The sequence below is a fragment of the Aegilops tauschii genome, chromosome 2 (genome assembly GCF_002575655.3).
Source record: "Aegilops tauschii subsp. strangulata cultivar AL8/78 chromosome 2, Aet v6.0, whole genome shotgun sequence".
NCBI classification, from domain to species: Eukaryota; Viridiplantae; Streptophyta; class Magnoliopsida; order Poales; family Poaceae; genus Aegilops; species Aegilops tauschii.
The window spans coordinates 618,940,289-618,966,978 of NC_053036.3; the positions used below are offsets into that span (position 1 = coordinate 618,940,289).

The following is a 26,690-nucleotide window of genomic DNA, read 5'->3' on the forward strand; positions in this document are numbered from 1 at the left end:
ATAGCAATTCAGCTTGATCAACAGTTCTTTTCCTGAAAACACAACCAGCACAACTATCCAGGTGGTCTCTAGAAGCATCAGTTAGTCCATTATAAAAGATATCAAGTATTTCATTTTTCTTGAGAGGATGATCAGGAAAAGCATTAAATAATTGGAGAAGCCTCCCCCAAGCTTGTGGGAGACTCTCTTCTTCAATTTGCACGAAATTATATATTTCCCTTAAAGCAGCTTTGTTTCTTATGAGCAGGGAAATATTTAGCAGAGAAGTAATAAATCATATCCTGGGGACTACGCACACAACCAGGAGTAAGAGAATTAAACCATGTTTTAGCATCACCCTTTAATGAGAACGGAAATAACTTAAGGATATAGTAGTAATGAATTTTTTCCTCGTGAGTGAATAGGGTGGCTATATCATTTAATTTAGTAAGATGTGCCACAACAGTTTGAGCTTCATGGCCATTAGAAGGATCAGATTCAACCAAAGTAATTAACTCAGGATCGACAGAGAAATCATAATCCTTATCAGAAATACAGATAGGTGAAGTAGCAAAAGCAGGGTCATATTTCATTCTAGCATTCAAAGATTTCTCTTTCAGCTTAGCTAACAATTTCTTAAGATCATATCTATCTTTGCAAGCAAAAAAATCTCTAGCAGTTTCTTCATCCATAACATAACCCTCAGGTACATCAGGCAATTCATATCTAGGGGGAGAATCTTCATCATCACTTTCATTATTATCAGTTTCAATAATTTCATTCTCTCTAACCCTAGCAAGTTGTTCATCAAGAAATTCACCTAATGGCACAGTATTATCAAGCATAGAAGTAGTTTCATCATAAGTATCATGCATAGCAGAAGTGGCATCATCAATAACATGCGACATGGCAGTTCCTTACCTTCCCTCGTAGTTGAGGGATAAATCTTGGTTTTTTCATCTTTCAAGTTCCTCATAGTGATCAGCAGATGTAAATCCCAAGTGACTCAAAGAATAGAGCTATGCTCCCCGGCAACGGCGCCAGAAAATAGTCCTGATAACCCACAAGTATAGGGGATCGCAACAGTTTTCGAGGGTAGAGTATTCAACCCAAATTTATTGATTTGACACAAGGGGAGCCAAAGAATATTCTCAAGTATTAGCAGTTGAGTTGTCAATTCAACCACACCTGGAAAACTTAATATCTGCAGCAAAGTATTTAGTAGCAAAGTAGTATGGAAGTAACGGTAACGGTGGCAAAGGTAACAGTAGCAGTTTTGTAGTAATTGTAACAGTGGCAACGGTAAAGTAACTAAGTAAAGATCAATATGTGAAAAGCTCGTAGGCATTGGATCAGTGATGGATAATTATGTCGGATGCAATTCCTCATGCAACGGTTATAACATAGGCTGACACAGAACTAGCTCCAGTTCATCAATGTAATGTAGGCATGTATTCTGAATATAGTCATACCTGCTTAGGAAAAAGAACTTGCATGATATCTTTTGTCCTACCATCCCATGGCAGCGGGGTCCTATTGGAAACTAACGAATATTAAGGCCTCCTTTTAATAGAGTACCGGACCAAAGCATTAACACTTAGTGAATACATGAACTACTCAAACTACGATCATCACCGGGAGTGGTCCCGATTATTATCACTTCGGGGTTACCGGATCATAACACATAGTAGGTGACTATTGACTTGCAAAATAGGATCAAGAACTCACATATATTCATGAAAACATAATAGGTTCAGATCTGAAATCATGTTACTCGGGCCCTAGTGACAAGCATTAAGCATAGCAAAGTCATAGCAACATCAATCTCAGAACATAGTGGATACTAGGGATCAAACCCTAACAAAACTAACTCGATTACATGATAAATCTCATCCAACCCATCACCGTCCAGCAAGCCTACGATGGAATTACTCACGCACGGCAGTGAGCATCATGAAATTGGTGATGGAGGAAGGTTGATGATGACGACAGCAACGGATTCCCCTCTCCGGAGCCCCGAACGGACTCTAGATCAGCCCTCCGAGAGAGATTAGGGCTTGGCGGCGGCTCCGTATCGTAAAACGCGATGAATCCTTCTCTCTGATTTTTTTCTCCCCGAACGTGAATATATAGAGTTGGAGTTGACGTCGGTGGAGCCTCAGGGGGCCCACGAGGCAGGGGGCGCGCCCCAGGGGGTGGGCGCGCACTCCACCCTCGTGGACAGGGTGTTGCCCCCCTAGTATTGATTCTTTCGCCAGTATTTTTATTAAATCCAAAAATATTCTCCGTGAAGTTTCAGGTCATTCCGAGAACTTTTATTTCTGTACAAAAATAACACCATGGCAATTCTTCTGAAAACAGCATCAGTCCGGGTTAGTTCCATTCAAATCATGCAAGTTAGAGTCCAAAACAAGGGCAAAAGTGTTTGGAAAAGTAGATACGTTGGAGACGTATCAACCACCTGCATGGTCAAGAGGCGAGGAAGGTATTCATTCAACACCCACGGTACAATATTGAAGTCTTGCTAAAGAGGACGAAGGTTGGGCGGGCAATTATCCATAGCCACTAGCCTAAAGTTGCAAGGACATTCAACATCACTGAAGGCTCAATATTTGCCTTCTGCTTCTGCAGTTTCCCAGATGAGATTCATCTGTCTATTTACCGTGTATGATGCTACTTTCCAAAGGTTTTTGATGTTTCATGTGAAATTTGGTGTTGTTGTGTAATGGCACAAATGAGTGCCGAAGCTATCTGATGTAATTCGATTATGAAATCCTGGTTGCTGTTATACGGATATGAAATATCGGGTGTGTTTTATAAGAAACATCAATTTGATTAGTACATGGATTATCAATAATAGGCTAATTACCCTGCTTATTGGGGTTTTCTATTGCAGACGGGTACTCAGACATCACCGTGGGCGATGAAATCAAACAACCCGCACGATTTCTAGAAAGTAGGCGTGTTCGATCAACTAACAATCACACATGGCTTCCGGCAGAGAACTGTTTGCGTTAGGCCACCTTGCACAAACATTTCCACACAAAAAACTATGTGTGATATACATACGAACGGAAATGATTTTCTGGGATTCACCGTGTGGGATGTACATACGAACAGAAACAATTGGGTTTCGATGCCCCGCCAGATCACACACGAGCTCATTTTGCCCTAGCCTGTGAGCCAGGAGGGCCTATCCCCGACGGTTTCTGGGTCGTGTGGGAAGGACCCCCCCCCCTATCGCCCACACTCACTTGGCAACGGTTCCAAATGCCATCGCGGAAAGGGGTTAAAACCCATTTGTATAGCACGTCGTTGTACTAGTGCTAGGTAATTTTACCACCTCTGGTCATAACCCTGATAGCATTGTCATTATTATTACTATTCAACTCATTCAGCAAATCATTTTGTGCTTTAAGTACTTGTTCTACTTGAGTTGTAACCATGGAAGCATGTTTACTAATAAGCTTAAGATCATTAACATTTCTATTCATACAATCGCCCAAGTGGTCAAGCATGTAAGCATTACGTTTCAATTGTCTACTAACATAAGGATTGAAGTTTTCTTGTTTAACAATAAAATTATCAAACTCATCCAAGCATTGACTAGCAGAGTTATTATGAGGAATATCACCTTCATCAAATCTATGAAGAGATTTTACCTCTACTACCTGTGTCGGGTTATCAAGACCATGTATTTCTTCAATAGGCGGTAAATTCTTAACATCTTCAGCTTTAATACATTTTTCTTTCATAGATTTCTTTGCCTCTTGCATATCTTCAGGACTGAGAAATAGAATACCCCTTTTCTTTGGAGTTGGCTTAGGAGTTGGTTCAGGAAGTGTCCAACCATTATCATTACTCAATATATTATTCAATAGTAATTCAGCTTGCTCAACAGTTCTTTCCCTGAAAACACAACCAGCGCAACTATCCAGGTGGTCTCTGGAAGCATCGGTTAGTCCATTATAAAAGATATCAAATATTTCATTTTTCTTGAGAGGATGATCTGGCAAAGCATTAAGTAATTGGAGAAGGCTCCCCCAATCTTGTGGGAGACTCTCTTCTTCAATTTGCACAAAATTAAATATTTCCTTTAAAGCAGCTTGTTTCTTATGAGCAGGGAAATATTTTTTAGAGAAGTGGTAAACCATATCTTGGGACTACGCACACAACTAGGAGCAAGAGAATTAAACCATAACTTAGCATCACCCTTTAGTGAGGAAGAAAACAATTTAAGAATATAGTAATAGCGAATTTTTTCCTCATGAGCAAATAGGGTGGCTATATCATTCAGCTTAGTAAGATGTGCCACAACAGTTTCAGATTCATAACCATAGAAAGGATCAGATTCAACCAAAGTAATTAACTCAGGATCGACAGAGAATTCATAATCCTTATCAGTAACAAAGATAGGTGAAGTAGCAAAAGCGGGGTCATATTTCATTCTAGTATTCAAGGGTATTTCTTTAAGCTTAGATAACAGTTTCTTAAGATCGTTTCTATCATTGCAAGCAAAGAAGTCTCTAGCGGTTTCTTCATCCATAACATAACCCTCAAACACAACAGGCAATTCATATATAGGGGGAGAATCATAATCATCATCTTCAATAATATCATCGGTTTTAGTAATTTCATTCTCTCTAACCCTAGCAAGTTGTTCATCAAGAAATTCACCCAAAGGTACAGTATTATCAAGCAGAGTAGTAGCATCATCATTTGTATCATTCATAGCAGAGGTAGCATCATCAATTACTTGCAACATATTAAGATTACTAGCAGGTGGTGGTGTCGCAAACTTACTCAAAACAGAAGGTGCATCAAGTGCAGAGTGTGATGGCAGTTCCTTACCTCCCCTCGTAGTAGAGGGATAAATCTTGGTTTTTGGATCTTTCGGATTCCTCATAGTGATCAACAGATATAAATACCAAGTGACTCAGAGAATAGAGCTATGCTCCCCGGCAACGGCGCCAGAAAAAGGTCTTGATAACCCACAAGTATAGGGGATCACAACAGTTTTTGAGGGTAGAGTATTCAATCCAAATTTATTGATTTGACACAAGGGGAGCCAAAGAATATTCTCAAGTATTAGCAGTTGAGTTATCAATTCAACCACACCTGAAAGACTTAATATCTGCAACAACGTATTTAGTAGCAAAGTAGTATGGAAGTAACGGTAAAGGTAGCAAAAGTAACAGTAGCAGTTTTGTAGAGATTGTAACAGTGGCAATAGTAAAGTAACGAAGCAAAAATCAATATGAAACGAGCTCGTAGGCAATGGATCAATGATGGATAATTATGTCAGATGACATTCATCATGCAACGGTTATAACATATGGTGACACAGAACTAGCTCCAATTCATCAATATAATGTAGGCATGTATTCCGAATATAGTCATACATGCTTATGGAAAAGAACTTGCATGACATCTTTTGTCCTACCCTCCCGTGGCAGCGGGGTCATATTGGAAACTAAGGGATATTAAGGCCTCCTTTTAATAGAGTACCAGACCAAAGCATTAGCACTTAGTGAATACATGAACTCCTCAAACTACGGTCATCACCGGGAAGTGTCCCGACTATTGTCGCTCCGGGTTTGCCGGATCATAACACGTAGTAGGTGACAATTGACTTGCAAGATAGGATCAAGAACACAAATATATTCATGAAAACATAATAGGTTCAGATCTGAAACCATGGCACTCGGGCCCTAGTGACAAGCATTAAGCATCGCAACATCAATCTTAGAACATAGTGGATACTAGGGATCAAATCGTAACAAAATTAACTCGATTACATGATAAATCTCATCCGACCCATCACGGTCCAGCAAGCCTATGATGGAATTACTCATGCGCGGCGGTGAGCATCATGAAATTGGTGATAGAGGATGGTTGATGATGACGATGGCGACGATTTCCCCTCTCCGGAGCCCAAAACGGACTCCAGATCTGCCCTCCCGAGGAAGAACAGGAGGTGGCGGCTGCTCCCTATCGTAAAACGCGATGAATCCTTCTCTTTGATTTTTTTTCTCCCCGAACGTGAATATATGGAGTTGGAGTTGAGGTCGGTGGAGGTCCAGGGGGGCCACAGGGTAGGAGGGCGCCCCCCCCCCACCCTTGTGGCCAGGGTGTGGGCCCCCTTCTGTTGATTCTTTATTATTTCCAAAACTGATCTCCGTGAAGTTTCAGGTCAATCCGAGAACTTTTTATTCTGCACATAATAACACCATGGCAATTCTGCTAAAAACAGCATCAGTCCGGGTTAGTTCCATTCAAATCATGCAAGTTAGAGTCCAAAACTAGGGTAAAAGAGTTTGGAAAAGTAGATACGATGGAGATGTATCACCCTCGTTACACTATAGCTCCGCCGCACACCAGTGTGTTGCACTGAAGCTCCACCGCCCGGCACGTAGCGCCACACCCGTTGCACCGCAGCTCCGCCGCCGGTGAGTCGCACCATGCCCATTGCACTGCAGCTCCCCCAGCCCATTGACGAGTTGCACTGTAGCTCCATCGTCTGTCAAGAGCTGCGAGGACAGGGCACACGCGCTCCATGAAAGCATCCCCTGCCGCCGACGAGATCAATGGTTGCAGCGCTCCTCTTCGCAGCACCGACGACACTGCATCTGCATGGTCGGCAACACCAACCGCAGCCGACGGCCCCGACGATGTGGCTGCTTCCTTCGTTGCAGCTCCGGCGAGCTGTGCGGTTGCAACGTCGACAACATCACCCGTCATTTCGGCATGGGTTGCAGCAGCCCCGCGGTGGATGTGGTCGCTCGTTGCAGCACCCCCCACGTGGTGTATGGGGAGAGAAGAGACATGTGATGAGTGCTCCTCGGTTGGGAATTGGGATGGTGGGTGCTACGGATCAGCCGGATGATCTTAGGGAAAGATCATCCGCCTGTCCAGCCGTCTGATTAGGCTCACCTAGCCCGTCCGATTAAAGCGAACACAGCCTGTTGTCTTTCTCCTTTCTCTCGCATTCCATCTCCTCTGTAGCAGTGAAGAAGATGCAAGAAACATGTGACATCAGCACCGGGACACATGCACTCCCCGACGAAGCTTCACTGCAACCCACGGTGGCGAGACAAAGCGGTGACACAGCACCGACGACGCTGGCGAAGCTCCATTGCAGCACGAACGGCGCTCCAATGCAGCACCGACGGAGCTCCCTTGCAGCTAAATGACCGCGGCGATGCGCCGACGAAGCTCCATTGTAGCCGAACGACCGCGGTGATGCTACTTCTTGAGCTTGCGTTGGTTTTTCCCGTGAAGAGAAAAGGGTGATGCAACACAGTAGAGATAAGTATTTCCCTCAATTAAGAACCAAGGTATCAATCCAGTAGGAGAAACGCGCAAGTACCCAATAGATGCACCTACACAAACAATCAAACACTCGCACCCAACGCGATAAAGGGGTTGTCAATCCCTTCACGGTCACTTGCAAAGGTGAGATCTGATAGAGATAGATATAAAAGATTACTAAAACGTAAAAGTAAATAAATTGCAGCAATGTATTTTTGGTATTTTTAATATATAGATCTGAAAATACAATGAGGAAAATAGACCCGGGGCCATAGGTTTCACTAGAGGCTTCTCTCTTGAAGGCAAATAATACGGCGAGTAAACAAATACTGTTGAGCAATTGATAGAAAAGCGCAAAGTTATGACGATATCCAAGGCAATGATTAAGCAATATAAGCATCACATCTATATCAAGTGGACCGACTCCTACCTGCATCTACTACTATTACTCCACACATCGACCGACTCCTGCCTGCATCTAGAGTATTAAGTTCATAAGAATAGAGTAACGCATTAAGTAAGATAACATGATGTAGCGGGATAAACTCAAGCAATATGATGAATGCCCCATCTTGTTATCCTCGATGGCAACAAAGCAATATGTGTCTCGCTACCCCTACTATGTCACTGGGTGAAATCACGCAAGTCTGAACCCAAAGCTAAGCACCTCTCCCATTGCAAGAAAAAACAATCTAGTTGGCCAAACTAAACCAATAATTCGAAGAGAAATACAAAGATACCAAATCATGCATATAAGAATTCAGAGAAGATTCAAATAATATTCATAGATAAGCTGGTCATAAATCCACAATTTATCAGATCTCGACAAACACACCGCAAAAGAAGATTACATCGGATAGATCTCCAAGAACATCGAGGATAACATGGTATTGAGAATCAAAGAGAGAGAATAAGCCATCTAGCTACTAGCTATGGACCCGTAGGTCTGTGGTAAACTACTCAGGCTTCATCAAAAGGGCAATAGAGTTGATGTAGAAGCCCTCATTGGTCGAATCCCCCTCCGATCGGATGCTGAAAAAGGCCCCAAGATGGGATCTCACGGGTACAAAAGGTTGCGGCGGTGGAAAAGTGTTTTCCTGGATGCTTCTGAGGGTTTTGGAATATATATGTGAATATATAGGAGGAAGAAGTACGTCAGGGGGTCTTCGTGGAGGCCACAAGCCCTAGGGGAGCCCCCCTAGCTTGTCGTCTACTCCAAGGGTTTCTGACTTGGACTCCAAGTCCTTCGTGTGTCTTCTGGTCCAAGAAACATCATTGTGGAAGTTTTATTCCGTTTGGACTCCGTTTAATATTCCTTTTCCGCGAAACTCAAAAACAACAAAAAAACAGAAACTGACACTGGGCTCTAGGTTAATAGGTTAATCCCAAAAATAATATAAAATAACATATTAATGCATATAAAACATCCAAAACAGATAATATAATAGCATGGAACAATCAAAAATTATATATACGTTGGAGACGTATCAGGCGATGTGCCGACAAAGCTCCGTTGCAGCCATGGGCAACGCTTCATTGCAGCCCCGGCGTCGCGGCGAAGCTCCGACGCTGCACCTGCGGCGCAATGAAGCTCCATTGCAGCCGGAGTTGAAGGAGACGCTCCGTACCAACATCAGTGTCTCCGTCCATGGCGAGGATGCAACAATAGCGTCTGCTTTGCTGGAGGAGGAGTGGCAGAGCTCGCCGAAGGAGTAGAATTGGCACGGGGATGCAATAGTAGAGGCAAAAATTGCTTGTAGCAGCGGGTGACATGTGTTGGATTGCAGCAGCTTTGGGCAGCGGGCTTGCAGCATCCTTGACATGGGGGGGATGGGTGGGGAGGAAGGGGGAGCAAGCAATCGGCAGTGTGGTGTGCTTCGCCCCAAATCAAGAGGAAAAGGCATGAGGGAGAAGACGACCTGCGGCTGGATCTGGAGAGGATAATGTTGCGGGGATAAAGGCTCGGAGGGGATGCAGTGGACCCAGACACGTGTCAACCACAGTAGGCGGCTTAAAGGGAGAGAAAATCATCCGGTTTAAAGAAAGAGTTTTCCAATTGGGATAGGACAAAGTGATGGGAGTTGTGACGCGTGTGCCCCACCAGGACGCGTATCAAACGTTAGACACGGCCTACGCTCACGATAGATCGGCGGGTTGATTTAAACACTTTCCCATAGAAGTGTTGGAAATATGCCCTAGAGGCAATAATAAATGGTTATTATTATATTTCTTTGTTCATGGTAATTGTCTATTATTCATGCTATAATTGTGTTATCCGGAAATCGTAATGCATGTGTGAATATATAGACCACAACGTGTCCCTAGTAAGCCTCTAGTTAACTAGCTCGTTGATCAACCGATAGTCATGGTTTCCTGACTATGGACATTGGATGTCATTGATAACGGGATCACATCATTAGGAGAATGATGTGATGGACAAGACCCAATCCTAAGCATAGCATAAAAGATCATGTAGTTTCGTTTGCTAGAGCTTTTCCAATGTCAAGTATCTTTTCCTTAGACCATGAGATCGTGCAACTCCCGGATACCGTAGGAGTGCTTTGGGTGTGCCAAACGTCACAACGTAACTGGGTGACTATAAAGGTGCACTACGGGTATCTCCGAAAGTGTCTGTTGGGTTGGCACGGATCGAGACTGGGATTTGTCACTCCGTGTGACGGAGAGGTATCTCTGGGCCCACTCGGTAATGCATCATCATAATGAGCTCTATGTGACTAAGGCGTTAGTCACGGGATCATGCATTGCGGTACGAGTAAAGAGACTTGCCGGTAACGAGATTGAACAAGGTATTGGGATACCGACGATCGAATCTCGGGCAAGTAACATACCGATTGACAAAGGGAATTGTATACGGGATTGATTGAATCCTTGACATCATGGTTCATCCGATGAGATCATCGTGGAACATGTGGGAGCCAACATGGGTATCCAGATCCCGCTGTTGGTTATTGACCGGAGAGGCGTCTCGGTCATGTCTGCATGTCTCCCGAACCCGTAGGGTCTACACACTTAAGGTTCGGTGACGCTGGGGTTGTAGAGATATGTGTATGCGGAAACCCGAAAGTTGTTCGGTGTCCCGGATGAGATCCCGGACGTCACGAGGAGTTCCGGAATGGTCCGGAGGTGAAGAATTATATATAGGAAGTCAAGTTTCGGCCACCGGGAAAGTTTCGGGGGTTACCGGTATTGTACCGGGACCACCGGAAGGGTCCCGGGGGTCCATCGGGTGGGGCCACCTATCCCGGAGGGCCCCGTGGGCTGAAGTGGGAAGGGAACCAGCCCCTAGTGGGCTGGGCGCCCCCCCATGGGCCTCCCCCCTGCGCCTAGGGTTGGAAACCCTAGGGTGGGGGGCAAGGCACCCCCCTTGGCCGCTGCCCCCCCCCCCTCAAGATGGGTTGTGGCCGGCCCCCCCCCCTCCCAGGGGGCCTATATAAAGGGGGGAGGGAGGGCAGCAATATCTCAGCCTTGGGCGCCTCCCTCCTCCCCTGCTACACCTCTCTCTCTCGCAGAAGCTCGGCGAAGCCCTGCCGAGATCCCGCTACATCCACCACCACGCCGTCGTGCTGCTGGATCTCCATCAACCTCTCCTTCCCCCTTGCTGGATCAAGAAGGAGGAGACGTCGCTGCATCGTACGTGTGTTGAACGCGGAGGTGCCGTCCGTTCGGCACTCGGTCATCGGTGATTTGAATCACGGCGAGTACGACTCCGTCATCCACGTTCATTGGAACGCTTCCGCTCGCGATCTACAAGGGTATGTAGATGCACTCCTTTCCCCTCATTGCTAGTATACTCCATAGATGCATCTTGGTGAGCGTAGGAAAATTTTAAAATTATGCTACGATTCCCAACAGTGGCATCATGAGCCAGGCCTATGCGTAGTTACTATGCACGAGTAGAACACAAAGAAGTTGTGGGCGTTGATGTTGCCAATTCTTCTTGCCGCTACTAGTCGTTTCTTGTTTCGGCGGCATTGTAGGATGAAGCGGCCCGGACCGACCTTACATGTACGCTTACGTGAGACAGGTTCCACCGACTGACATGCACTAGTTGCACAAGGTGGCTAGCGGGTGTCTGTCTCTCCTACTTTAGTCGGAACGGATTCGATGAAAAGGGTCCTTATGAAGGGTAAATAGAAATTGGCAAATCATGTTGTGGTCATACGTAGGTAAGAAACGTTCTTGCTAGAAACCTACAAACCACGTAAAAACTTGCAACAACAATTAGAGGACGTCTAACTTGTTTTTGCAGCATGTGCTATGTGATGTGATATGGCCAGAAGATGTGATGTATGAGATTGATCATGTTCTTGTAATAGGAATCACGACTTGCATGTCGATGAGTATGACAACCGGCAGGAGCCATAGGAGTTGTCTTTATTATTTTGTATGACCTGCGTGTCATTGAATAACGCCATGTAAATTACTTTACTTTGTTGCTAAACGCGTTAGCCATAGAAGTAGAAGTAATCGTTGGCGTGACGACATCATGAAGACACGATGATGGAGATCATGATGATGGAGATCATGGTGTCATGCCAGTGACGAAGATGATCATGGTGCCCCGAAGATGGAGATCAAAGGAGCATAATGATATTGGCCATATCATGTCACTATTTGATTGCATGTGATGTTTATCATGTTTTTGCATCTTATTTGCTTAGAACGACGGTAGTAAGTAAGATGATCCCTTATGATAATTTCAAGAAAGTGTTCACCCTAACTGTGCACCGTTGCGAAGGTTCGTTGTTTCGAAGCACCACGTGATGATCGGGTGTGATAGATTCTAACGTTCGAATACAACGGGTGTTGACGAGCCTAGCATGTACAGACATGGCCATGTTTCACTTAGATGACTAGAGGGATGTCTATCTGAGTGGGAGTTCATTGAGTAATTTGATTAGATGAACTTAATTATCATGAACTTAGTCTAAAATCTTTACACTATGTCTTGTAGATCTAATGGCCAACGTTGTCCTCAATTTCAACGCGTTCCTAGAGAAAACCAAGCTGAAAGATGATGGCAGCAACTATACGGACTGGGTCCGGAACCTGAGGATCATCCTCATAGTAGCCAAGAAAGATATATGTCTTAGAAGCATCGCTAGGTGATGCACCAATCCCAGAGAACCAAGACGTTATGAACGCTTGGCAGTAGCGTGCTGATGATTACTCCCTCGTTCAGTGCGGCATGCTTTACAGCTTAGAACCGGGTCTCCAAAAGTGTTTTGAGAAACATGGAGCATATGAGATGTTCGAGGAGCTGAAATTGGTTTTCCAAGCTCATGCCCGGGTCGAGAGATATGAAGTCTCCGACAAGTTCTTCAGCTGTAAAATGGAGGAGAATAGTTCTGTTAGTGAGCACATACTCAGAATGTCTGGGTTGCACAACCGCTTGACTCAGCTGGGAGTTAATCTCCCAGATGACGCGGTCATTGACAGAATCCTCCAGTCGCTTCCACCAAGCTACAAGAGCTTTGTGATGAACTTCAATATGCAGGGGATGGAAAAGACCATTCCTGAGGTATATTCAATGCTGAAATCAGCGGAGGTGGAGATCAGAAAAGAACATCAAGTGTTGATGGTGAATAAAACCACTAAGTTCAAGAAGGGCAAGGGTAAGAAGAACTTCAAGAAGGACGGCAAGGGAGTTGCCGCGCCCGGTAAGCCAGTTACTGGGAAGAAGTCGAAGAATGGACCCAAGCCTGAGACAGAGTGCTTTTATTGCAAGGGAAGTGGTCACTGGAAGCGGAACTGCCCCAAATACTTAGCGGACAAGAAGGCCGGCAACACCAAAGGTATATGTGATATACATGTAATTGATGTGTACCTTACCAGTACTCGTAGTAGCTCCTGGGTATTTGATACCGGTGCGGTTGCTCATATTTGTAACTCAAAACAGGAACTACGGAATAAACGGAGACTGGCAAAGGACGAGGTGACGATGCGCGTCGGGAATGGTTCCAAGGTCGATGTGATCGCCGTCGGCACGCTGCCTCTGCATCTACCTACGGGATTAGTTTTGAACCTCAATAATTGTTATTTAGTGCCAGCTTTGAGCATGAACATTGTATCTGGATCTCGTTTAATTCGAGATGGCTACTCATTTAAATCCGAGAATAATGGTTGTTCTATTTATTTGAGAGATATGTTTTATGGTCATGCCCCGCTGGTCAATGGTTTATTCTTGATGAATCTCGAACATGATGTTACACATATTCATAGTGTGAATACCAAAAGATGTAAAGTTGATAACGATAGTCCCACATACTTGTGGCACTGCCGCCTTGGTCACATTGGTGTCAAGCGCATGAAGAAGCTCCATGCAGATGGACTTTTGGAGTCTCTTGATTACGAATCATTTGACACGTGTGAACCATGCCTCATGGGTAAGATGACCAAGACTCCGTTCTCCGGAACAATGGAGCGAGCAACCAACTTATTGGAAATCATACATACCGATGTGTGCGGTCCAATGAGTGTTGAGGCTCGCGGAGGATATCGTTATGTTCTCACTCTCACTGATGACTTAAGTAGATATGGGTATGTCTACCTAATGAAACACAAGTCTGAAACCTTTGAAAAGTTCAAGGAATTTGAGAGTGAAGTTGAGAATCAACGTGACAGGAAAATAAAATTCTTACGATCAGATCGTGGTGGAGAATATTTAAGTCACGAATTTGGTACACACTTAAGGAAATGTGGAATAATTTCACAACTCACGCCGCCTGGAACACCTCAGAGAAATGGTGTGTCCGAACATCGTAATCGCAATCTATTGGATATGGTGCGATCTATGATGTCTCTTACCGATTTACCGCTCTCATTTTGGGGCTATGCTTTAGAGACTGCCGCATTCACTTTAAATAGGGCTCCGCCGAAATCCGTTGAGACGACACCGTATGAATTATGGTTTGGGAAGAAACCTAAGCTGTCGTTTCTAAAAGTTTGGGGATGCGATGCTTATGTCAAGAAACTTCAACCTGAAAAGCTCGAACCCAAGTCGGAAAAATGCGTCTTCATAGGATACCCTAAGGAAACTATTGGGTATACCTTCTACCTCAGATCCGAAGGCAAGATCTTCGTTGCCAAGAACGGGTCCTTTCTGGAGAAGGAGTTTCTCTCGAAAGAATTGAGTGGGAGGAAAGTGGAACTTGATGAGGTGATAGTCACCCCTTCCGAACCGGAAAGTAGCGCAGCGCGGGAAGATGTTCCTGTGGTGCCTACACCGACTGGGGAGGAAGTTAATGATGATGATCATGAAGCTTCGGATCAAGTTACTACTGAACTTCGTAGGTCCACAATGACACGTTCCGCACCAGAGTGGTACGGCAACCCTGTCCTGGAAATCATGTTGTTAGACAACGGTGAACCTTCGAACTATGAAGAAGCGATGGCGGGCCCGGATTCCGACAAATGTCTAGAAGCCATGAAATCCGAGATAGGATCCATGTATGAAAACGAAGTATGGACTTTGACTGACTTGCCCGATGATCGGCGAGCCATAGAAAACAAATGGATCTTTAAGAAGAAGACGGACGCGGATGGTAATGTGACCATCTATAAGGCTCGACTTGTCGCTAAGGGTTATCGACAAGTTCAAGGGGTTGACTACGATGAGACTTTCTCACCCGTAGCGAAGCTGAAGTCCGTCCGAATCATGTTAGCAATTGCCGCATACTATGATTATGAGATATGGCAGATGGACGTCAAAACGGCATTCCTTAACGGCTTCCTTAAGGAAGAGTTGTATATGATGCAGCCGGAAGGTTTTGTCGATCCTAAGAATGCTAACAAAGTATGCAAGCTCCAGCGCTCAATCTATGGGCTGGTGCAAGCATCTCGGAGTTGGAACATTCGCTTTGATGAGATGATCAAAGCATTTGGGTTTACACAGACTTATGGAGAAGCCTGTGTTTACAAGAAAGTGAGTGGGAGCTCTGTAGCATTTCTCATATTATATGTGGATGACATATTATTGATGGGAAATGATATAGAATTCTTGGAAAGTATAAAGGCCTATTTGAATAAGTGTTTTTCAATGAAGGACCTTGGAGAAGCTGCTTATATATTAGGCATCAAGATCTATAGAGATAGATCAAGACGCCTCATTGGTCTTTCACAGAGTACATACCTTGACAAGATATTGAAGAAGTTCAATATGGATCAGTCCAAGAAGGGGTTCTTGCCTGTATTGCAAGGTGTGCAATTGAGCACGGCTCAATGCCCGACCACGGCAGAAGATAGAGAAAAGATGAGTGTCATCCCCTATGCCTCGGCCATAGGGTCTATTATGTATGCCATGCTGTGTACCAGACCTGATGTAAACCTTGCCGTAAGTTTGGTAGGAAGGTACCAAAGTAATCCCGGCATGGAACACTGGACAGCGGTCAAGAATATCCTAAAGTACCTGAAGAGGACTAAGGATATGTTTCTCGTTTATGGAGGTGACGAAGAGCTCGTCGTAAAGGGTTACGTCGACGCTAGCTTCGACACGGATCTGGATGACTCGAAGTCACAAACCGGATACGTGTATATTTTGAATGGAGGAGCAGTAAGCTGGTGCAGTTGCAAGCAAAGCGTCGTGGCGGGATCTACATGTGAAGCGGAGTACATGGCAGCCTCGGAGGCAGCACAGGAAGCAGTCTGGATGAAGGAGTTCATTACCGACCTAGGGGTGATTCCCAATGCGTCGGGCCCGTTGACTCTCTTCTGTGACAACACTGGAGCTATTGCCCTTGCGAAGGAGCCCAGGTTTCACAGGAAGACCAGGCATATCAAGCGTCGCTTCAACTCCATTCGTGAAAGTGTTCAAAATGGAGACATAGATATTTGTAAAGTACATACGGACCTGAATGTAGCAGATCCGTTGACTAAACCTCTCCCTAGAGCAAAACATGATCAACACCAGGACGCAATGGGTGTTCGATTCATCACAATGTAACTAGATTATTGACTCTAGTGCAAGTGGGAGACTGTTGGAAATATGCCCAAGAGGCAATAATAAATGGTTATTATTATATTTCTTTGTTCATGGTAATTGTCTATTATTCATGCTATAATTGTGTTATCCGGAAATCGTAATGCATGTGTGAATATATAGACCACAACGTGTCCCTAGTAAGCCTCTAGTTAACTAGCTCGTTGATCAACCGATAGTCATGGTTTCCTGACTATGGACATTGGATGTCATTGATAACGGGATCACATCATTAGGAGAATGATGTGATGGACAAGACCCAATCCTAAGCATAGCATAAAAGATCGTGTAGTTTCGTTTGCTAGAGCTTTTCCAATGTCAAGTATCTTTTCCTTAGACCATGAGATCGTGCAACTCCCGGATACCGTAGGAGTGCTTTGGGTGTGCCAAACGTCACAACGTAACTGGGTGACTATAAAGGTGCACTACGGGTATCTCCAAAAGTGTCTGTTGGGTTGGCACGGATCGAGACTGGGATTTGTCACTCCGTGTGACGGAGAGGTATCTCTGGGCCTACTCGGTAATGCATCATCATAATGAGCTCTATGTGACTAAGGCGTTAGTCACGGGATCATGCATTGCGGTACGAGTAAAGAGACTTGCCGGTAACGAGATTGAACAAGGTATTGGGATACCGACGATCGAATCTCGGGCAAGTAACATACCGATTGACAAAGGGAATTGTATACGGGATTGATTGAATCCTCGACATCATGGTTCATCCGATGAGATCATCGTGGAACATGTGGGAGCCAACATGGCTATCCAGATCCCGCTGTTGGTTATTGACCGGAGAGGCGTCTCGGTCATGTCTGCATGTCTCCCGAACCCGTAGGGTCTACACACTTAAGGTTCGGTGACGCTAGGGTTGTAGAGATATGTGTATGCGGAAACCCGAAAGTTGTTCGGAGTCCCGGATGATATCCCGGACGTCACGAGGAGTTTCGGAATGGTCCGGAGGTGAAGAATTATATATAGGAAGTCAAGTTTCGGCCACCGGGAAAGTTTCGGGGGTTACCGGTATTGTACCGGGACCACCGGAAGGGTCCCGGGGGTCCACCGGGTGGGGCCACCTATCCCGGAGGGCCCCGTGGGCTGAAGTGGGAAGGGAACCAGCCCCTAGTGGGCTGGGCGCCCCCCCCATGGGCCTCCCCCTGCGCCTAGGGTTGGAAACCCTAGGGTTGGGGGCGCCCCACTTGCCTTGGGGGGCAAGGCACCCCCCTTGGCCGCCGCCCCCCCTCTAGATGGGTTGTGGCCGGCGCCCCCCCCCCCTCCCAGGGGGCCTATATAAAGGGGGTGAGGGAGGGAAGCAATATCTCAGCCTTGGGCGCCTCCCTCCTCCCCTGCTACACCTCTCTCTCTCGCAGAAGCTCGGCGAAGCCCTGCCGAGATCCCGCTACATCCACCACCACGCCGTCGTGCTGCTGGATCTCCATCAACCTCTCCTTCCCCCTTGCTGGATCAAGAAGGAGGAGACGTCGCTGCACCGTACGTGTGTTGAACGCGGAGGTGCCGTCCGTTCGGCACTCGGTCATCGGTGATTTGAATCACGGCGAGTACGACTCCGTCATCCACGTTCATTGGAACGCTTCCGCTCGCGATCTACAAGGGTATGTAGATGCACTCCTTTCCCCTCGTTGCTAGTATACTCCATAGATGCATCTTGGTGAGCGTAGGAAAATTTTAAAATTATGCTACGATTCCCAACAAGAAGAAGGATCTAAGAGCAACTCTAGCGCGTCGACGGATTCTGTCCAGGCGCGTCCGTGTGGATCGAAACAGACAAAAACTGCGATCCAACGCACTGACGCAAACGAACAAGCGTCCGCTTTTTGTCCACGTGTGACCCATTTCAGACTCAAATTTGGGTCGGATTTGTGTCAGCGCGGACATGCGTGATGCGCGCCCTTGTCCTCCCCCTGGCTCGTCAGTCGGTGACACATTGGCCATTCTCCCCTTCTCCCAGCCATAACCAAGAAACATGTCCACCCCGCCCTCGCCGCGGCCGCCCAGTTCCGGCCGATTAGACGTCGCCCGAGCCGCTGCTCGCACCCACACACCCCCAAGCAGCACGCCGCTCCTGACGACAGCTCTTGCCGGTGTTGGTGGCATGTGTTTCGCTGCTGTCGTAGCAACCCCAGGACCACGCCACACCCTCGTCTCCACCATCGCCGAAAACGCTCCAAGCCGGCGTCCTCGCTCGACGGTCCCAGCCACTGTCGCCTGCACGCCGGCAGGCCTGCTGCAAGGTCTGGGAGAGGCGTGAGGCTCTTCACCGACCGGCTTCTTCCACCACGCCCGCAAGGTGTTCGACGTTTTGCTCGCAAGGTACAAATTGATAGTGGAGCGTACTTTTGGTGTTCTTCAATCTCGATGAGGCATCGTTCGGTATCCTGCTAGAACTTGGAGCACCAAGAAGTGGAAGATGATGACTGCTTGTGTGATCATGCACAACATGATCGTAGAGGATAAGCGTGAGGGTGGAAATTTCGACCAGGGGTTTTACTTTTAGGGTGAAAATATTGTGCCTGAGCATAAATGTGTGGCAACGTTTGCACAATTCACCTAATTTTACCATGAAATGCGTTATTGAGCAACTCACATCCAACTACACTATGATTTGATTGAGCATATGTGGGTTCACCTTGGTAACCAATAGATGTATCGGCTCTTTTCTTTGAAATGCATTTGCGATAATTTAAATTTCATTTGGCTCGTAAACTATGAGATTTTTATTTGATTGTAATAACACTGTGATATTTTTATTGTGGTTATGAATTATGGGAAGTTTAGGCAATACCTTTGATATGTAGTACGTAGAAAAAATTGTAAAAATATAGCCGCATATCGGTCGCGCGGACGAAAATGCATCAAGGCGTTGGATGCACTGACCCGAGCGGACGGGGACAAAATCCACGCCCGTCGGCACCCTCTCCGTTCACAGTCTAGATTCGTCAGCCGCCTCCCAGGCCGCTCGCCGGCGGCCAGGACCACCGGAGTTCCTGAGTCCCCTTTCTCTCCGACGGAGGCACGCCTCCTCTTCATCGCCACTGTTGAGGGCATCGGTTGCAACCCCGCGGCGGCGGCGAGCGGTTCCCCCGAGTGCTTGGTTAGTGCCGAGCATCGCGGGTGACGCCACTAGAGCGCGGTGCGGCGGCGCACGCACGGTCAGCCTTCCCGGAGGGCAAGACCCGCGGCAGTTGCGCGCCGAGCTCCGCTGGAGACGGCCAGCAATGCCGACCGGCCGGCTGTCCTCCATCTTCACCAGCAATGCAACCTCCTCCTTCAGGGCTCCTTCGCCACAGCCACGAGCCCCCCTCGCCGCCTTGGCTGCCGCCACAGAGCGCGTGTGTGCCGGAACGCTAAGACCGGAGGAGGCGCACCACCTGTTCGACGAATTGCTGAGCCAAGCCGCCGCCGTCCCGGTACGCGGGCTGAACAACTTTCTTGCCGCACTAGCCCGTGCTCCACCCTCATCTACCTGCAGCGATGGCCCGGGCCTTGCCATCGCCCTCTTCAACCGCATGTCCCAAGGCGCTGGTGCACGGGTGGTGTCGCCCACGCTCTGTACCTATTCCATCCTCATGGACTGCTGCTGCCGCGCAGGCCGCCCGGACTTGGTGGTTGCCTTCTTCGGCCGCCTCATCAGGTTGGGGCTGCGCTTGAATGTCATCCCCTTCAACAACCTCCTCAAGGGGCTTTGCAAGGCCAAGCGCTCAAATGAGGCATTGGATCTGCTGCTCCACCGGATGCCCGAACTGGACTGTGCGCCTGATGTCTTCTCGTACAGCATAGTAATCAACGGCTGTTTTAAAGAAGGTGAAGTAGACAAAGCGTGCAATCTCTTCCATGGGATGATCCAACTGGGAGTTCAACCTAATGTGGTCATCTACACCTCAATTATCGATGCACTAAGCAAGTGCGGAGCCATGGACAAGGCAGAAGTGGTCTTTCGGCAAATGGTTGATAAAGGTATTGGACCCGATGTCATGACATGCACTAGTCTGATCCATGGATATTCCATTTCGGGTAGGTGGAAGGCGGCAGTAAGGGTATTCAAAGAGATGATAAGTCTTGGTGTTGTACCAGATACCGTCATGTGGAACTTATTTGTGGATTCACTTTGCAAGCATAGAAGGACAAAGGAAGCTAGAGTTATTTTTGACTCCATGGCTGCAAAGGGCCAGAAACCTGATACTGTCTCCTACTCTATTATGCTTAACGGGTATGTGAAAGAAGGATGCTTTGATGATATGACCGGTCTCTTCAATTCGATGCTACAGAACGGTGTTGTACCTAACCACCATATTTTCAACATACTGATCAATGCATATGCTAAACGTGGACTGATGGATGAGGCTATGCACATGTTCGAAGTAATGAGGCAACAAGGAGTAAACCCAGATGTAGTTGACTATCTAGTAGTAATGGATTCACTTTGCAAAATGGGTAGGATGGATGCTGCTCTGGACAAATTTAATCAGATGGTCAATCAAGGAGTTTCACCTAACAAAGCTGTTTACCAATGCCTGGTTCTGGGTTTTTGCTCTCATGGCGATTTTGTGAAAGCCAAGGAATTGATCTCTGAAACAATTAATAGAGGTCTGTGTTCTAACAATGTGTTCTTCTATCCTGTAATAAACGACCTGTGCAAAGAAGGAAAGGTGAAGGAGGCACAGGATATGTTTGACTTCATTGTAGGTATTGGTCAGCGGCCCGATGTGATTATGTACAATTCACTGATGGATGGATATTGCCTTGTTGGCAAGGTGGAGGAAGCACTGAGAGTACTTGATGCTATGAAGTCTGCTGGCCTCCAACCTGATGCTATTACGTATGCTATACTTCTTAATGGCTACTGTAAAATTGGCAGGATCGCCGATGGATTGAGTCTTTTCAGGGAAATGTCACTCAGCGGGGTTAAGCCCACGACTATTATGTACAGCATTATACTTGATGGGCTGTTTCGCTCCGGGAGAACAGTTTCTGCAAAGGAAAAATTCAATACGATGGTTGAAAGTGGCTTACCAGTGGACGTTCGCACATACAACATAGTTCTTCATGGACTTTGTAGAAACAATTGCACTGGTGAAGCAATAGAGTTGTTCAAAAAATTATGTGCAACGAACGTGAAGATTAATGTCATAACATTCAATACCATGATTTCTGCAATGTTTAAAACTAGGAGAATTGGAGAAGCCAAGGATTTGTTTGCTACTATATCAGCCATCGGGTTGGTGCCTTCTGTTGTGACTTACAGTGTAATGACGACGAATTTCATAAAAGAAGGGTTGCTGGCGGAGGCTGATGATATGTTTTTAGCAATGGAGAAGGCTGGCTGTGCTCCCAACTCCAGGCTGCTAAATCACGTGGTCAGAGTGTTGCTGGAGAATGGTGCAGTTGTAAAGGCTGCAACTTATCTCGCTAAACTTGATGCAAAACAGCTTTCACTTGAAGCTTCGACAGTTTCGTTAATTGTATCTCTCTTCTCAAGGAAAGGGAAATTAAGGGAGCATGTAAAGTTGCTTCCGGTAAAGTACCAGCCTCCTGAGATGTTGGACTGACAATTGATGCATTATTACTTGGAACTTCCTACTGAAAAACAAGGTGGTATTCACTCATAGCTGACACAATGGCATAGCCCCCCACCTTCCTTTTTGGAAAATGCAGAAAATTCATCCATTCTGTTGTTGCCTGATGTTTGATGTCACGTTCTAGTTAATATAACAAGCCTGTGGCCTGAGAGTCATATGAGTTTCCCTTTTTTCTGTGATGAAGAAGGCGTAACTCTGATCTGGAAAGTTTGGATATGTCACACATTTAGGCCTATTCAGAGTATCCAAATTTGTGGCAGGGTACTTGGCTGCCTACCTCTGGGAATACCCAATCTCGGTGTTTACGCATTTATGCTTGACCAAGGACAAGGAGTGCAACACAAACACGATATAAAATATTTTGTTTAACAACTGTGATATTTTTCAGTAGTGCCTCCCTCAACAGTAGTGTTTTTTTATTTTATTTTGGGAAAGCGTTAAGTGCGCTGTATTCATGGGTTGCATACTGGTAAACAGGATTGAACTGTGTTGTCATCTAAAATGTAGTTGCCAGCGCTAGTGCACCTTAGTTAGTAATATGATGTTACCTCAGGGCTATTAAGCATGTTTTGTGCTACTCCCAGCAACTGCTGACTGTCAAAATACTACTACATTGCAGTCTCCCCAGTAAGAGATATTTACCTTAATTCATCGTATATGTTTTTTTTCTTTCTGCTCCAGCTAGAGCTATAAAGGGGAGAGACGAACAGAGCATGAAGGACCAGTATTTAATACATCAATTCATTGTCTATGTTTCTTTTTTCTGGTCCAGCTAGAGCTATCAGAGGGAAGATGGAGTGAGCGTGAATGATCAGTTTGCTGTACTACTGCCGTTGGGATTCGCATCCCAGAAACATGTTGCGCGGCGCATTCGATGGCGTTGTGCATTTGTTGTTAAGGTTCTCCAGTTTATTTTTGTTGCTGATGAAAGGAACGAAAGCCATTTCTTGTGTGCTCATGACATGATGAGTGCGTAGTTACAAGAGTTAGGAAGGAAAATGAGATGCTTGCTCTGCTACGGCCGGCGGCGAGCAGCGGAAGGGGAAGGGGAAGGAGCTTCCTCGTCCATGACCACGCCGACGGCGACATTTTGTCACATTGACTGACGACCTCTCCTTCCCTTCCTTCCCTGTGATGAGGTAGGGAGTGGGGGGCTGAACTGAACTGGACCGGGGTCGGGCCTGGCCTGGCCTTGAATGAATGAATGGGCCGGAGAAGCAGGCCCAGAGGAAGGAAGGAAGTTATCTCATCTTCGCCGAGGCAGAGCAGAGCTCCTCCCCCTTCTTCCCCTCTTCGGCGACGGCGATGGCCTCCGCGTCGTCGGCGGCGTCGCTCCGCCTCCTCCGCCGCCCTATCGGCCTCGCCCCCCTTCGCCCCGCCCGCCGCCTCCTCTGCGTCGCCTCCCCCACGGCCGCGCTGGCCACCGACGGCGACTCCTCCCCTGCTTCTTCTGCTTCCATGGCGCAGCCGGCGGTGGTGGACGTGAACCCGCCGCGCGGCACCAGGGACTTCCCGCCGGAGGAGATGCGGCTCCGCTCCTGGCTCTTCGACAACTTCAGGGAGGTGTCCCGCTCCATGGCCTTCGAGGAGGTGGACTTCCCCGTGCTCGAGTCCGAGGCGCTCTTCATCCGCAAGGCCGGGGAGGAGATCACGCAGCAGCTCTACAACTTCGAGGACAAGGGCGGCCGCCGCGTCGTGCTCAGGCCGGAGATCACCCCTTCCCTCGCACGCCTCGTCATCAAGCAAGGGTATGTATCTACTCCCATGTCTATGTATGATATGAATATGATTCAACCCAGGTACTACTTATGAAGGCTGGATTGGATGCCAATCTCAATTCATTCGACCATTAGATTTGTTTGATTGATTTTTCCCAACCTAGCATAGTAGATACCAGTCTCACTTCATTCAATTTGTCCCAATTGACGCCTAGTAAGTGCATTTCTTCATATTCTTCTTGTGAATGTCTCTCTCTCTAGAAAGTCAGTCTCCCTCCCACTCAAGTGGTTCACCATAGGACAATGCTGGCGATACGAGCGAATGACAAGGGGAAGGCGCCGCGAGCATTATCAGTGGAACATGGACATTTTTGGTATGCCTAAAGTCCGGGTATGTATGTATCTACGCCCATTCTGATTCACCTTGTCCTGTATGATTCACACTGACTTCACTTCTCCACCTTGTTCAAATTCAGGCTGAGGCTGAGCTCATTCAAGCTATCGTTCTCTTGTTCGAGCGTCTTGGGATCACGTCTTCGGATGTGGGGATCAGACTGTCCAGCCGAAAGGTAGCCTTTCACCTCACTATTTGCCCTCTAATTACAAGTAAACAAACCATTTTGTTCCCTTCCATTTGATGGCATATATGTCCTATGCGTGGGTTTATTAGGACCAATCTCTCTGTTTTGTGCCTCACTGTTCTCTCTTCTCTCCAGGTTCTTCAGGCCGTGTTGGATATGTACTCCGTACCACAACACTTGTTTACTCAAGTTTGTGTTATTGTTGACAAGGTACATCCAAACCCTCTTTCCACCTTCCTATTTGTTGTATCATGATGCCTTCATGCACATCCTACTTTGTTTCAAGCCCAACTTTATCAGCCATGGCATTCTGAATAACTGTATAGTTTGGAAGTTTGCTCCTAAACTGCTTTTGTTCGTATGCTGATGTTAAAAAGGTTCATGTTCACCTCTTTCCACTGCTCATTAAAAAGAACATAGTAAGATCTTTATGTTTTTATTTATTTCTACGCACTTTCTTCTTAGCTATGCTGTCCGGGTGGAGACCTAGGATAAGATTGCTAAAAAATCAAGATGTTTATTTTTGCTGGACTTCGTGCTGTTTATCCTTTACTATGCAGTCCATGTAAAGATATAGGAAATAATCACTGAGTGTTCTTTGTATGACTCAGAACTTGGTAGCTAATACATATCACATGGGCCAATTTCCCCATGCTTGTTTCTCAATTTGTGATTAAAATCCGTTCTCATCTAACCCTCTATATTGTAAATAACTAGTAAAATAGTCATTACAAAACCACAATCCTGTTGTCTACTGATTTTAAAGTTAACCATATCATAGTTGTTTCTGTGTTGCATATTTACTCTGTTCATAACTACTAGATGAATTTGCATGCACTATGTAATTGTTTATTGCATCATGAATTTACAATATTGTGCAGCTGGGGAAACTGAGTAGGGAAGAAATTGAGAAGGAATTGATTTCAACTGGGCTGTCATCTGAAGCAGTACAGGGCATCATTGAAGTGCTCTCTCTCAAGTCACTGTCCAAACTTGAAGGTCTGTTACTGGCTTTAGCATTCGACATGTTCTTAAACTGTTGGGCTGTACTGTGGTACCTTTGTGTTAAACTTCTTGTTGATACTGTCCAAACTCTTTTTCTTATGGCATCCATATTTGTGCAACTTTTTGGAAAAAGAAATCGAAGTCGACCCTTTTATCCAGAAAAGGATCGCTCATTTTGATATTCCCATGCAGAGGTGCTAGGCTCAGGTGTTGAAGCCGTTGCTGACTTGAAGAAGCTCTTCTCGCTTGCTGAGCAATATGGTTATGCTGATTGGATCTGTTTCGATGCATCTGTTGTTCGTGGCCTTGCATACTACACAGGGATTGTTTTTGAGGTCCTAATCAAGTGGCATTCCATCTTTTATTTTTTTTGTCACCAACTCTTGTTTCATGCCGAACTCTCTTGATCCATGTTTTCAGGCTTTTGATAGGGAAGGGGAACTGAGAGCGATTTGTGGTGGGGGGAGGTATGACAGGCTACTGTCAACATTTGGAACTGAAGATGTACCAGCCTGTGGCTTTGGATTTGGAGATGCTGTTATAGTGGAGGTATGCCCCCCCCCCCCCTCCTCTGGTTCCTTTTCCCGTGTCGAGCGAAGAAAGCTGCTTGGTCGAAGATTAAAGTTCCTGTAAAATTGATATTTTGATAAAGATATGAGAAATACCTGCTAATATTAAGTAAAAAAAAGAAGTAACAGTATAAAATTCAGAAGCCCAGCATTGCACAAGGTTGGGCCAAGATTTTATCAAGTTGAGTAGTGCTGAGAACATAAATTCATGTGGAAAAGATTGTCGTTGTTTACATGTCATTATGAATTTGTGATGCAGTTTGAGTGGCAGTAATACCAACTCTATAATTTACACATTTTCTGGCAGCTGCTGAAAGAAAAGGGTCTTTTGCCTGACCTGCCACGTCAAATAGATGACATTGTGTTCCCATTGGACGAGGAGCTTGAGGGGCCAGCATCTAGTGTTGCATCCTCTCTGCGGAAGAAGGGCAGATCTGTAGACCTTGTAGAAGACAAGCGTCTGAAATGGTAATTTTTTTTTCTTTGTGTTGAATAATTATGTGGGTGGGTGTATCTGTAATTACTTTTTACTATGCTGCAGGGTGTTCAAACATGCTGAGAGGATAAACGCTAGCAGGCTGATCTTGGTTGGGAAATCCGAGTGGGAGCGAGGCATGGTTCGTGTGAAGATACTATCAACCAGAGAAGAGTTTGAGGTCAAGGCGGGCGAATTGCAGTAGCTGTTAGCTGATCTGATCGATTTGAAGGTTTGACTTGTCCCCTTTCTGATCATCTTCAACACTGTAAGTTTTGCAATTCACGTTGTGTATACAAACAATTAGGTGGCTTTAAAGGCTATTGATATCTTGGTTCGGATCATTCATCTTGCAACAAACAAAGAAATTGTAGGTTTTGCCATTCACCAACATGTATTGAGAATGCCTTTTTGCTGCCTGAGAATAGAATGCTCATCCGCTTCGAACTAAGGCTTTTCT

At 46.1% G+C, this 26,690-nt stretch overlaps 2 protein-coding genes across 2 annotated transcripts; both read left to right on the top strand.

Moving 5' to 3' along the window:
* The first annotated feature begins 19,183 nt into the window (after window positions 1-19,183).
* On the top strand, window positions 19,184-22,509 carry LOC109771585 (uncharacterized). The gene has a single exon (XM_020330282.4). The coding sequence runs from the start codon at window positions 19,522-19,524 to the stop codon at window positions 21,850-21,852; it is 2,331 nt and encodes a 776-aa protein (XP_020185871.1). The 5' UTR covers window positions 19,184-19,521; the 3' UTR covers window positions 21,853-22,509.
* A 19-nt stretch (window positions 22,510-22,528) lies between these two features.
* LOC109771588 (histidine--tRNA ligase, chloroplastic/mitochondrial) lies at window positions 22,529-26,681 on the top strand. The gene is made up of 9 exons (XM_020330284.4): window positions 22,529-23,630; window positions 23,862-23,991; window positions 24,077-24,169; window positions 24,317-24,391; window positions 25,063-25,180; window positions 25,379-25,521; window positions 25,607-25,735; window positions 26,063-26,223; window positions 26,297-26,681. Exons 1-9 carry the CDS (start codon window positions 23,083-23,085, stop codon window positions 26,433-26,435), a joined length of 1,536 nt encoding a protein of 511 aa, XP_020185873.2. The 5' UTR covers window positions 22,529-23,082; the 3' UTR covers window positions 26,436-26,681.
* The last annotated feature ends 9 nt before the right edge of the window (window positions 26,682-26,690 follow it).

Bases quoted from the DNA above. Each gene is read 5' to 3' on its own strand.
- LOC109771588 (XM_020330284.4), top strand. From the start codon at position 23,083: ATGAATGGGCCGGAGAAGCAGGCCCAGAGGAAGGAAGGAAGTTATCTC. The intron at 24,170-24,316 runs GTAGCCTTTCAC...TCTTCTCTCCAG, and splicing joins TCAGACTGTCCAGCCGAAAG to GTTCTTCAGGCCGTGTTGGA. The intron at 25,736-26,062 runs GTATGCCCCCCC...ATTTTCTGGCAG, and splicing joins GAGATGCTGTTATAGTGGAG to CTGCTGAAAGAAAAGGGTCT.
- LOC109771585 (XM_020330282.4), top strand. From the start codon at position 19,522: ATGCCGACCGGCCGGCTGTCCTCCATCTTCACCAGCAATGCAACCTCC.